Genomic DNA, 14,583 nt, shown 5'->3' with positions numbered 1-14,583 from the left:
TGTGTGAGATTGTTTTATTATGTGATGTGTGTAAACTAGATTTATATTATTTTATGTATTATAATCCTTTTTTTCATATTTTTGGATCATTTTAAGTGCAAAGGCAATAACGACTAAAATATCGAAACAAAATAGCTTATTTCGAGCATAAAAAAACCCAAGTCCAGTACAATGGGCATGCAATTGGGTACATAATGGAGAAATTTAAGCATATATTCTGAACGAACCATTGTGTATGGAAGATGTACCATATTTAACAACACATAATACTGCAAATAGTCTCTATTACACCTCATTTTCCATATATTGTACTACTGTGAAATATAATCAGTACTGCGTTTCTGACCGCGCATCAACACCATCATGGTAAAAATGTATGGAAGATGTACCAAATTTAACAAACCATCGTACCGCAAATAGTCTCTATTATACTTCAATTGTCATCTATTGTACTATTGGTCAATATAACGGGTACTGCTTTTCTGACCACGCACCAACAACACCATGGTAAACATGTATGAAATATGTACCACATTTAACAATACATAATACCGCAAATAACCACTTTTATACCTCATTTGCCATATATTGTACTACTGAAAAATATAATCGGTACTGCATTTCTGACCGCGCACCAACACCACCTTGGTAAACATGTATGGAAGATGTACCAAAATTTAACATAACATACCGCAAATAGTCTCTATTATACCTCATTTGCCATATATTGTACTACTGGGAAATATAATAGGTACTGCATTTCTGACCGCGCACCGACACCACCTTTGTAAACATGTATGGAAGATGTACCAAATTTAACATAACATCATACCGCAAATAGTCTCTATTATAACTCATTTGTCATATATTTTACTACTGGGAAATATAATCGGTACTGCATTTCTGACCGCGCACCAATACTACCTTGGTAAACATGTATGGAAGATGTACCAAATTTAACATAACATCATACCGCAAATAGTCTCTATTATACCTCATTTTCCGTATATTGTACTACTGGTCAATATAACCGGTACTGCATTTCTGACCGCGCACCAACACCACCTTGGTAAACATGTATGGAAGATGTATCAAATTTAACATAACATCATACCACAAATAGTCTCTATTATACCTCATTTGCCATCTATTGTACTACTGGTCAATATAACCAGTGTTGCGTTTCTGGCCGCGAACCAACACGATCATGGTAAACATATATAGAAGATGTACCAAATTTAACATAAACTCATACCGCAAATAGTCTCTATTATACTTCCTTTTTCATTTACCGTACTACTGATCAATATAACTAGTACCACGTTTCTTACCACGAACCAACACCACTATGGTAAAAATGTATGGAAGATGTACCAAATGTAACAACACATAATACCTCAAATAGTCTTTATTATACCTCATTTTCCATATATTGTACTACTGGACAATATAACCAGTACTGCATTTCTGACCACACACCAACGTCACCATTGATGTAACAAAATTAGGTCATTATCCGCATACATAAGGTTGTTTTAACCATAGATGTTACAAACATATACAATGGATACATATACATGTATTTGTTAATCACCATACATGCTACCAAATTAGATATTAGAATGCATAAACATGTGATAATCATTATTGATGCTACAAAATTAGACATTTGATGTTTAAACGTATGTTATGTATGCATCCAATGTCCTAATTTTGTAACTTCAATGATGATTAACAAATGTTTACACATTAAATGTCTAATTTTTTAGAATAAATGTATGCATTATAATGTCTAATTTGGTAGCATATATGATGATTAACAAACACATGTATATGTATCTATTGTATATGTTTATAACATCTATGGTTAAAACAATCTTATGTATGCATCCAATGTCCTAATTTTGTAACATCAATGTTTATTAACATGTGTTTACACATCAAATGTCTAATTTTTAAGAATCAATACTGATTATCACATGTTTATGCAATCTAATGTCTAATTTGGTAGCATATATGGTGATTAACAAACACATGTATATGTATCCATTGTATATGTTTGTAACATCTATAGTTAAAACAACCTTATGTATGCATCCATTGTACTAATTTTGTAACATCTATGGTGGCGTTGGTGCGTAGTCATAAAGGCAATACCAGGTATATTGATAAGTAGTACAATGGATGGAATATGTGGTATAATAGATTCTATTTGCGGTATATTGTCCCATTAAATTTGGTACATCTTCCATACATGTTTACCATGGTGTTGTTAGTGCGTGATCAGAAACGCGATACCGGTTATATTTTCCAGTAGTATAATAGATGAAACATGTGGTATAATAAATACTATTTGCGGTATGATGTGTTGTTAAATTTGGTACAGCTTTCATACATGTTTACCATGGTGGTGTTGGTGCATGTCAGAAAAACATTACCGGTTTTATTAATCCGTAGTACAATAGATGGAAAACAAAGTATAATAAACACTATTTGCGGTATGATGTTTTGTTAAACTTGGTACATCTTCCATACATGTTTATCATGGTAGTGTTGGCGCGTGGTCATAAACGTAGTACCGGTTATATTAATAGGTAGTACAATGGATTGGAATATGAGGTATAATAGATGTTATTTGCGGTATGTGGTACTGCTAAATTTGGTACATCTTTCATACATTACTATGGTGATATTGGTGCGTGGTCAGAAATGCAGTACCAGTTTGATTGAGCAGTTGTACAATAGATGGAAATGTTAGTATAATCAATACTATTTGTGGGATGATGTTTTGTTGAATTTGGTACATATTCCATACATGTTTACCATGGTGGTGTTGGTGCATGGGCAGAAACACAGTACCGGTTATATTGATCAGTAGTACATTAGCTGGCAAATGAAGTACAATACGGTCTTATTGTGGTATAATATTATGTTAAATTTGGTACATATTCCATACATTTTTACCACGGTGGTGTGTATTAAAAAAACTCAGTACCAGCTGAATTTACTTGCAGTACATTAGTAGACAAATGTATTATAAAATTGGTTTTACTTGGTATAATATTTTGGTGCTTGGTCAGAAACTTAGTACGAGTTGTATTGACTCGTGGTATATTAACAGATAAATGTGGTTATAAATTGATTGCTTGTAAAATTTTGTAGAATCAATAATGACTATCACATGATATCGTAACAATAATGTCCTTCTACGTCCTGGCAGCGAACGGACATCCGGCGGTCTAATTATATCGACATTAAAATGTGGTAAATCTGTATCGATGTCAAATGTAGGGATTGGATTGACAACTGCCGCATAAGCTCTCCGATAATTTTCAACTTTGTAGCAAGAGTCACAAGTCATATATTGACAAACTCTTTGATTCAATCGCAGCACAAGCATGGTTCCAAGGGATCCCATTAATACCCCAATAATAAATTCTGCAGGCCTACCTCGTTCTCTCGCACGATACATGTAATATTTGTTTCTTTTTTTAAAAAAAAAAACCCTAAAGCTAGATTTCTTCCTATTGCCTTCTCCATCTGTGGGTTTTCGCGGGAAGGTACTGTTGAATTCACCGGTGGCTGTCGACGTCGGTGGCTTCGGTGGTTATGATTTATTTTTCCACGAATTGAGATTGAAGAAATGAGAGAAAATAGATCGGGAGAAAATGTCAAAATCAAGCAATAATAAATTACTTTTCCCAAAATCGAAAGTTACTCATTTTGAAGTATAACCACTAACAAACAATATGATTTTAAAATCAATAAAAAGTAAGTATCCCTTCACACCAACATAAATCAACAATGAAACTAATACAACTAGAAGGAATTATCAACACAAATATAAATAATTACAATAAATCAACACAAAATTGACACAAAATAAAAACAATCACCACAAATCGGAGAAATAATTGGAGAAATCGAACCAAAATATCAAAACTTGGAGAGACACTCACTGCCTTCATCTCATGCGTTGCTTCTGCTTGTTCCTCGTCACGGCTCGCTTCAAAACATTCATTTGTCGTATCGCAGTGGCCAGTGGATCGGTTCCATTGATGTCATTTTCTTGCGAGGTTTTTTCCAATTGACACATGAGGGGGCGTGAGACCTCAAAGATGAGATAAGGAAGCGTGAATTTTGGGAGAAAGAAAAAGCGTAAAGAAAAGAAGGAAAACATTTGGTAATTTGGGAAAATAATAAAATTAACCATTTTGATCTAAAAAGGCTGTCAATGAAATCATAACAAGATTAGAAGGCCAAACTAAATACGATGTAATCACTTTCGTGATACTTGTGCTGGTAAAACTTTGGTCATTTCAATGAATGATACTACAAATATAAATGTACACGGGAAGGTACCGGAAAAATTTTTCCACAAGAATGCAAGTCTTAGATAAGATCAATCACGTGGGCATTGGAGCAAAGAATGACAGTAATACTCCAAAGGTTATACCACTAATACATTATACATCTCTCATGACATGAACAGTAAGAAGAAAATGGAGGGGAAATTACTCATCTTGAATTAAAGTGTTGACACAAAAAAGATTGCACTCATTTTGTGAGTATTATAATCACCCAAATATACATCTTTTTCTTCAAACAAATCATCCACTAAATCTGGTTTGAACTGTCAAACTTACAAATAAATTTTCAGAACCGGACATACGATTGGTTTTAAAAATTGATTTTCAAGAATTTGAGAATATTAAAACATTCCAACACAGATCGAATGAAAAATTGACCAAATTGAAAAATAAATAAGAAAAGATTCACTTTCTCGCTTGCTTTTCAGCTCGTCTTCACCCACAGTTGATGGGTTCCTATGGACCATGGATTTTGTGTGGGTTCTCGACGTTGAGGAGAAGAGAGGAGGGAGAGATTTAACTATCTCGATGAAATATAGGAATCGGAGAGGGAGAGAAGAGATGCAAATGGGTGGAGATGGTAAATTGGGGAAGGGGAAGAAAAGTGACGTGGATAAAGAAGAAATAAAATTAAGAAGGTAAATAAAATAAAATTTAAAGGAAAAATCTGATAAAATGTGAAATAGGGAGTGGAAACAAAGATTTTGCGGTATTGGGGATTGCATAATACAATTTCATGACATGTTGACTGATCATTAACTTGAGTTTTTGATTGGAGATTTATCTCCAAATTTCCGTTGATTTAATTACCGTAAAAAATGTATTGATTTAATTCAAAAAATTTGTTATGAAATTAAAAGAATATGAACATACGTAATGATTGAGGAACATATGTTTAAAATTAATCTCAGATGAAAAATTTGTTAGGATCGATCCTGGTCGCATTGGACAAATTTTGTTGATACGTTCTCCGAAAAAAATTGTTGATTACTCAAATGCTCATACTCTCCGCTAACTCGAAGACCTTTGTTTTGGGTCTCAATTTTTATTTTTATGACTAATGGAGATACCTAAAGATTTCAATCATATTATGTTTATTCATAAAAAAAACATGCAATTTAATTTTGAAAGAAAGTTTATCACCAGCCCCATTTTTTTTTATGGGTTGGAAGACTTGATTTAGGATTGGGTACTTGGGTCAATCCAAATTATAAAATTTACCCCTATATTTGGTTTTAGAAGAGTTTAAGAAATCCCCATATTTTGTTACAAAATCATACCCAAACAAACCCAATTTAGATATTTTCCATTTGTAACACAAGAATTATGACAGTAATTCACTGAAGTACAACTCAGCTTGATAGCATATAATAATTCATAAATTTAAATACAATTGGAATTGAATGATTATCCTATGTCTAATACTAATAATTTTCTTTTCTTTTCTATTTTATTTCTTATAATATGAGAACCAAGGTCTATATTCTGTGACACAAACACTTCAAGATTTTGGCAAGTTCTTGCCAGACAAGAATGTCTGGAAAAGAATGAAAGCTCTCGTAGGTTCAAACATCGGAACCTCGTGCCCTGCTCCTCTCACTGTGGCAAATGTTAGCCCATCATACACTTCAGTCCATCCCCCAACCTGTAAAACAATCCGCAGTTATTGAAAATGACTGTGATTGATATCCCTTGCTAGTATCGAATGTCGATGCCTCGCATCCCGGGCTGTTCCACATTCTTAGTACATGCTCAACACCTAATTTGAAGTGAAATGTGGTATTGCACATAGTTCATTGTATGGCAGTTTCTTTCGAAACGAATGTCCTTTGGGACAATGCAGATTTTAGTGCTGTCAAAAGGCAAGAAACTGGTAGTGTTGGGGACATACAACTTAGATACACATTTGCCACTTTCTTAACAATTTTAAGTTAACATACAACTTAGATACAAGTGCTAACTAGTAAAAAGAACTAATGCTTGGTCACTAATATAACTTATATCCAACACGAGCCAAGCACGTCTGGGCTAGAGGATCAAAGTTACAATGTGGTTCCTGCTGTATAATCTATGAAACAGATAAAAAACTTACCTGATTGCCAGAATACCAAGGATACCATGGAGTTTTGATCTTGAGATTAAGATGGCTCAAGGAAAACCGAGTCGCAGTCACAGGCACCACCGAATCTGTGTCCCCACTACATTAAACATGAGAAGTTCCGATTTTTAGGATGTTTGATATAGTGGCAAAACTAGTGACAGGTTCATCAACAAGTACTATTGAGCAAACCACATATTTTTAGCATATACTTGTACCTAAACACCCATATTCTGAGCCCCGCGGCGATTAGTTTTCTGTAGATTGGCAACATTGAAAAATCCATGTCCTTCCAGTTCCGTAAAAGCACGTCGCTGTCACATAGATGGGTAAAAAATTCCATCAAATATTTTATAATTCAATTTGTTGCTTCTTAAACATGAACTTGATAAGTAAGACACATTGAGCTTGTAAAAAACCTGCAGGCAGTCCATTTGTATTTAATCCCCGTGGTGTTTGCATGGAGGGCCTTCTGCACATCTGGCCGGTTATAATACTTCTCAGCATAGTTCTCGGAACATGGGTCGTACCCAGAAAATCTCTGGCGTATAAGAGTGTTCTTGAGCCTTGGAGTATTCCTAATATTTGTGTTCGACGAATTTGTCGAATTGCACGTCCGGGTGTAAATGCTATACTGATCTATGTCACCAAATTCGTGGTTCATGGCATAATTCAAAGCGTCGTCGCATTTGTGTGATGTTTTCACCAACTTAAAATCGCATAGTTTCATGATTGATTTATAGGTTTTATCTGATATCATGGAGTGGCTCCACCAATATGTTACTGTCCCGATGTTATCGTAGTAGTTGTCTGTAACAGCATTCCCAACCTGCATATATACATACATGTTTCTTACATATCTGATTATGCACCACTGCATAGTTTTGCAAGTAGGGATGGAACTAGTACATTCTTGGATCCGCCATTGTATGAAACAGAAACAAGTCGAATTTATTCAGATGGTAAAAGGAAACTTACAATGAATCCTTTCAAATTGATGATTGGATGGGAAGATTTCTTGTTATAATCGTATATTCTCTGTGCTAATTGTGGTACATAGTGCCCTGTGGAAAGCGGAAAATTTGTTAGTATTATGAGCGACAACTAAAGTACGAACCATCGTTAATATGATGAACGCCATGGCGATCGATGTACCTGCATAACTCTCCCCAGAGATGTAGAAATCTCGGTGTTTGTACTGTGGAAATCTAGACAGCCATTTAATGAGGAAAACTAGAGCATCCTCAGCTGTGACGAAAAACAGGAAAACCATGATTAGTTGCATTCTAGCAAGATTCTAGCTGTGTCATTTTCATACAACATGCATCCGTGTTCGGGTTCATCTGTACAAATTAAACAAGAAACGAGTATATATATACCTGTCCTTTTGTCTCCAGAATCCTTTAGATTAGAGCTAGTGTTTGTATAAGAGAAGCCAACACCAGCCGGTGACTCAAGAAACAGAATATTTGCCACTGCCAGCATAAAAATTTCGCAAAACATGCATGTAAATATGAGTTCGAGACGAATTTCTGATTGTTCTTATCAGTATAAGATTATTATAAGCTTTGATCAGTTTACATAACAAACTTGAAACATTAAGCTTTTCGAAGTGATACATCTTCGATAAAAAGTGCCTAAATTTAATATCGGTTTACGTGTTTGTACCTCTGTTCCAAGAGTATTCGTTCAAATAGAGAGATGAACCAGTTTTGTTGATTCGAAACGGTCCCAACTCCTCAGATGCTCCATATGCAATAGATGAACATCCAGGTCCTGAACAATCCAATTTCAATAGTTAACATTGTGATACGTGTTCCAGAAATTCGAGCAAAGTATAAACTTTTGTTTGATAAACATGGTCTGCGGTTCAATATTCAGTACTCATCATAGCCGAATTTTGAGCCAAACCCGATAGTTTTTAAGGCAATGGGGGTCATGTCGCGAGCCATGACGACGAGCATTATAGAGTAGATTTACAACTCCATGACTTTCTTGGAGTACCAACTAGTTAGACAAACCATTACAGTTGGTGTCATGAATTATTTGTGCACTGATTATGTTGATTTGTGTAGTTCAATAAAATGAAATAATTAAAGTGGTCCAAGAAAATGCAAGTTGGTTATGCGTATCATTCAATAAATGTACATGAAAGTATGAAATGTGTGAATGGAGTTAAGGATCATGTTCACTCAATATTGCGAAGAAAGGACAATCATAATGGCGCTTGCAAGTTAAACCACACAAACACAAATAAGAACTAAGACATAAAGGAGAGAGACAATGGTAGTCGGTAGCAACTAATTTACATTATTTAGATTGTATTGGCGGATTACTGGATTTGAAGCTCGGGATTTCAAATCCAGTTATTTGTTTCACTTGACGTTTTGGATTTCGAATTTTCGATCCCAAATAGTTTTTTTAAAATTTCTAATGTTCAATTTAAATAATAATATCACTTTTGCTCTTATCATGTTCAAATGAGCATGCACATAAATAGAGAAGCAAAGGAGTCGTTTGACAGTAGAGTGTGCAGAGAAGTGAATGGTGGTAGCAGTACAGGATAGGAACCAATTCCAGATAATATATTACAATATTGAAGAAAGTAAATGTTACACACCCTTTTAGGAGGCACATTCAATTACCTCTTTGCCTCACCTACCCGTTTATTACTATTAATGAATAATAATAAATTTTTTTGAATTTTCAGTGAGATTTCGATTTCATCCAATGTTTTGCTCGACTGTTTGATCCGTAGCATGAAATGATACATCATATATTATTTAGGGATTATCTATGCACCGTTTGGTTTGAGTGATAGGATAAGTAATCGATAGATAAGCAATATAATGTAAATTAAAAATAAATAAGAAAAAATAATTAATACATTATTTGATTTGATGGATAGATTATAATTTATTTGATTTAATTAATATAAAATTATTAATTAATAAATAAATAAATAAATAATATGACAAAAATAAAACGAAATTAATTAAGATAAATTATACATAAATAATATTATCAAACCAAACAATAGCACACATAGTAGTACTTTACTTGTTAAACTTGATCAGGATTTTACTGAAAACTATGATGTAATGATTGTGTTGCGGAGGGAGGAGTGGGTCAAAGGCTTGCCGTACCCATAATGTTTTTCTTACTGTTAGGCCGCGTGACTTGGAATCATCATATATTGTTTAGAAGTTCGCAACTTATCCAACTTTTACTCTTTGTGGAATTCTAGGTTCTACCTGAACTCTCTGTCAACGCAGCAGCCCTCAAATAAATTATAAAGACAAACGAAAAACTGGAAGCAATTTCATGAGTTAATTTTGTGAATTCAAAATTTATATATATATTTTTTATTGTAGATTTGAGTCAAATCGATCTGATGAATTTATGAGACTGTCTCATAAAAAATCTAAAAATGAGCTATAACAAATTTTGTACATGGAGAGAAACAAGATTGTGGATGATTATTAAACATTAGAGAAAGAAATTAATCAAATTTTTTATTGGTTAACAGTTGTCATGGGACAATTAGAAACAACTGTAATGAATATTTTTTGTTCAAATGTTGGAGATATGAAACAAAGTAGCTAGTCAAAATTATTGATGAACGTTCAACTTATTCTAATGCTAATATTTTTTTAAAATACTTGCATATGCAACACAAACCAAACTCGGAGAGCACTAATCAAATGTGCCTCATATGATGAAACACCACTCGCTGTAATGATTTCGGTGACATGAACAAACTGTGAAAATGTTTGATTGATTATCGATAGATTAAATAACTTTACTTATAATTATGATTACAAAGTAGGCTAAAATAGTGTATATTCATTGACACTAGAAACTAAGCTTTACAAAATGAACTGTTTTATCTTATTTAGGTAAGTGGTGGTGGGAAAATGGGATATCCTGTGGGTATGATTTGTTAAAAGGCACGGTTAGAAAGTTACTAGACTTCATTACTCGGGCACATGCATTAAAAATATAAAAACAAAACGCAAACACTTTTGTGATGCAGTCAAATGTCAGCTTCGTAAGACGAATCTCTTATTTGAATACATATAATGAAACCTTCACATATAGAAATATGGATTTTACCAAAATGACATAGAAGTGTTGATTATTTTTAATTTTATATGCATGCAGCATTTCAATTATGTTGAACTTATTCGCTCACGCTTCGTTTTGTTGGCATTAAGAGGGAAAAAGTAAATGGACAACAGAATTGAAACATGGTTGCATACATAAAGCCAAAAATATATTCCATTCCACCACATGCAAACTAGTTAAACAAAAAGGTCCAGACACAAAGCCACAGCCCTTTTCTCCAGCATTTTAGTGCAATTTGCCACAGAACATACAGCACAGAATTATGCAACATTCTACCATTTCAAAAGTTCCCAAAAGGGCTTCTTTTTTTTTGTTTCTTTCTTTGTGTAGTTTCTTTCCAATGCAACCATATAATCTTTAAAAAAAAATAAAGAAAAACTTTCTACACCAAAGAATACTATATATTGTGTGACGGTAATTCCTTTCGTGCATTAATGCAATGTAAGAAAAAGAGTGAGAGCTTTCTAGGGTGTGACGGTAGCAGGTGCAGGCGCATTTTAGCGAGGGGGTGCTGGGGTTTGATAACGTGGGCGGGGGGTAGATCATGGTGGGGATGGTATATAATATATATCATGGGCGATAACAGGAAGTAGGTCACTCATGGAAGGTGACTTTTGAAGTTTGCTGACACAAGCAATGCAACAGCACTCATTTAACATGCCTGGCCCTTCTCGTTTAATTACACTGGATTGGACTTCTATTTTATTTTGATATTTATTTATACTTTTTAAAAATAAAATTCTTTTTTTAAAAAAATAATTTTTAAGTTCATTACGATATCTCGAGTTTGAAACTGGTAATAACAGCCGCTTTCGTCTAAAAAAAAAAAAAAACTACATTTGAATTGATGACCCCTACTCAATTCTCGTGAGTGATATTTTTCCCCTCTAAAATAATTAATATGTACTATGGAAAATTGAAAGCGTTGAACAATGGGTACATTATATATAAATAAAGACAAATCAAATTTTTTCAAGTAGTATGGGTACACATTGAATATTTTCACCATACATGCACGTAAATGACATCGACATATTCAAAATACAAATATTTGATTATTCGTGTTCTACATTTTAATACATTCTTAAGCCAAGATTTAGCATCATTTATTATATGTTATTTTATATGTCAAAAATTAATCATAATTGTCTCCTTCTTTAGCAGCTGAATTATTTTCATAATAACGCCAATACAACCATAATTAATATATGTATATATATTATCAATCACCATTATACATACATACATATTTAAAATAAATTAGCAGTACTTACCTCCATTGAGCCAAAGAACAAGAGGCTTCTGGTGCGCGTGATCGGTAGCCTCCGTCAGCCAATAAAATAGTGCTCGTCCCTCCCTTTCGTTCACGGTAACGTACCCGGAGAATTGCGCGAACTTCACCGGCGGCTGCCCCGGCAGCCCCGTCACGCGGTCCAACTCCCGCTGCCGCTCCTCCTCCTCCGTGACCGCCGCCGCCTCCGCGGCGCTGATCATCAGAAACGCAGAGAGCGAGAGGAGAATGAGAATGAATCTCCGCGAACCCATGAGTAAGCGATCGATCTTCGTTCGAAACAGATTCACAAGGGATTTCAACTACAAATTGATGATGCAACAATGATGGGCTGTGTATTGAAGTCTCTGAACTTGGAGCATTAATTCGGCGGTCAGAGTTGTGGACCTTCCGATTCGCGCGCGTGAGAGAGAGATGATATATATGGGAATTTGGGTGAGCTTATAAAAATGGGTTTCAGTGTACTGTGGTCCAATGCATTGTGCACACTAATATATAGGAGACTACTCATGAATTAAGGGGCTTTGCCTTTTCGTCCCTAATCATTTATTGTTATGATATGAATATTACGTGCATTTGTCATCTATATAGAGTTTGGTAGCTGGACATTTGGGGTCACTACTTTGAATATATCATCCATGCCTTAAAAAATAATACTCACCGCTCATCGTTCGGGTATCATCGATGAAATTCAGTGTCTTTATGTCATCTCTTGTTTGGTTCAAGTTTTACGATCATTGGAATTCGATAAAACTCTCATCCCACATATCAATCAGTAAGGAACTCTTTGGCTCAAGTATAAATAGTTAATGTATAACTTATCATATCCAATCACTCGTTCTTCTCATCATATTATTTATCTATATATTAATTATTTATTTTACATCAGTCAAATCATTAATCATTTATCTTATATCAATCAAATCATTAAATTTAAATTACTATATTACTCTTATAAATAATATTATTCATATTTTATTTATTTTTAAAAGGACAAAATAGTAATTTATCTTTCTTATATAAAATTTAATCAATCAAATCAAAATCAAATCAAATCAACTATAATTTATCAATCAAATCAATTATTTTATTAACTATCATTTTTTATTTATTTTTTATTACATCTTATTATTTATCCAGATATTATTTATCATATCACACGAACCAAACAGTACCTAAGAGTACTAATTGATTTACACAGAAACTAGTGTGATATCGATCTATTTTGTCTCCGAACTAACACAATAGTCTACAATGAGGTAAATCGCACTAGACAAGCTCTGTGCGACATGCTAGTCCAAAAAGGTGTTGGTAGGAGGAATCGAACTCCTAACCTCTGGTCAAGTGTTCACCAACTTAGACACCTCCTTAGAGCACGTAAGAGGCTATTCTTGATGGTTTTTTTTTTATGATAGACTATTATTGATGTAATGTTTTGTATGTCTAAACATTTTACTTTTTGTATTTATATGCAACATATAATTGTGGAGTAATTATTCAATCCGTTTTATTGTGTAGGCTCCTAAAGTGTAGACTAGACTATATAGATTTTTGAATGCAATTAATATGATTATAACCGTTTTGGCATCACGTTACTTTCCACAGACAGTGCGAATATGAGTAATTAATTCATGATAACAATTCATTAGGTAGGTCTTAATCTAGATCAGAAGCTTAAATTTCCTTCCAATTATGCGTGAGATTACACAAATTCTATCTCATACATTATTGATATATCAATTAATCCTGATTCTCAACTAATTATAGGATGCTTCAAATATTGAAATAATTGTCACGCATTAAAGAGTCTAGTTGTCAAAATAGTTCCCTAGATTGGTAAGTAAATACATTTTTATATCGACATTATTGATTTGCAAAAGGATTGGGTTGAACGAGTAGGAGCTATGACTTCAGTTCTTTTTTCTCATAACGTTTTTATTAAAATTATATATAATTATATATATATATATACATATATAATTTTGATATTTTTTTTAAATATATAATTTTGATAATTTGATTGACTCTAGTTGGTATCTCATGAGTATTACAAATGTGCATGTGAACATTGTGAAAATATTTTATATCACACATTTCTCGAGACTCGAAAATTTAATAACTGATGTAACATTTCACACTACGATCGCGCTCATTATGATATTTAATATTATTCGATAAATGGAACCCAATTTTATACACACATATGTATATACGTGTGTGCATATGAACAAAGAATGCCATCACGGATACTATCTTAGTCAATTATGATAACTGTAACTTGTAGCCACATATAATTTTTGAGTAAGAAACACAACATTTTATACCTTTTTGAAGGCACCATAATATAATATTATATATACTTGATTTATAAGCTTTCTTGCACGAACTAGCACTGCTGGCATGTTGACCAAGAATGTACAGATGGTTACGTATAGGCGTGTTTTGCATCAGTCGTATTACTTTATAATTTCGATTTCAAGTCACTTGTGGATAAAGTTCGGTTTCTCAAAAAAAAAATCTAAAATTAATATTATGTACTTTTTGAAGTATATATATAGACTGCCAATTTAATTTCCATCTTGAAAAATAAAATGGCAGACAATAATTTAAATTTTCTAATAAAATATATGAATATAATAGTCTCCATTGAGCAAGCTGCTTGCAAATAAGGTCAAATAACGATTGAAACACGATCC

The 14,583-nt window shown here is 33.4% G+C and overlaps 1 protein-coding gene across 1 annotated transcript; it reads right to left on the bottom strand.

The window, feature by feature from the left end:
* Nucleotides 1-5,650: 5,650 nt before the first annotated feature.
* LOC140887082 (serine carboxypeptidase 24-like) lies at nt 5,651-12,483 on the bottom strand. Its single transcript, XM_073294109.1, has 9 exons — nt 11,871-12,483; nt 8,137-8,244; nt 7,848-7,943; nt 7,624-7,716; nt 7,447-7,532; nt 6,888-7,297; nt 6,687-6,782; nt 6,463-6,568; nt 5,651-6,015 (listed from the first exon to the last, which is right to left on the bottom strand). The coding sequence occupies exons 1-9, from the start codon at nt 12,139-12,141 to the stop codon at nt 5,872-5,874; spliced, it is 1,410 nt and encodes a 469-aa protein (XP_073150210.1). The 5' UTR covers nt 12,142-12,483; the 3' UTR covers nt 5,651-5,871.
* Between the last annotated feature and the right edge of the window lie 2,100 nt (nt 12,484-14,583).

Source organism: Henckelia pumila, chromosome 3, assembly GCF_033568475.1.
Source record: "Henckelia pumila isolate YLH828 chromosome 3, ASM3356847v2, whole genome shotgun sequence".
Taxonomy (NCBI): Eukaryota; Viridiplantae; Streptophyta; class Magnoliopsida; order Lamiales; family Gesneriaceae; genus Henckelia; species Henckelia pumila.
Note: the sequence above shows the minus strand (reverse complement) of the source record. Positions and strands in the feature narration are given on the sequence as shown.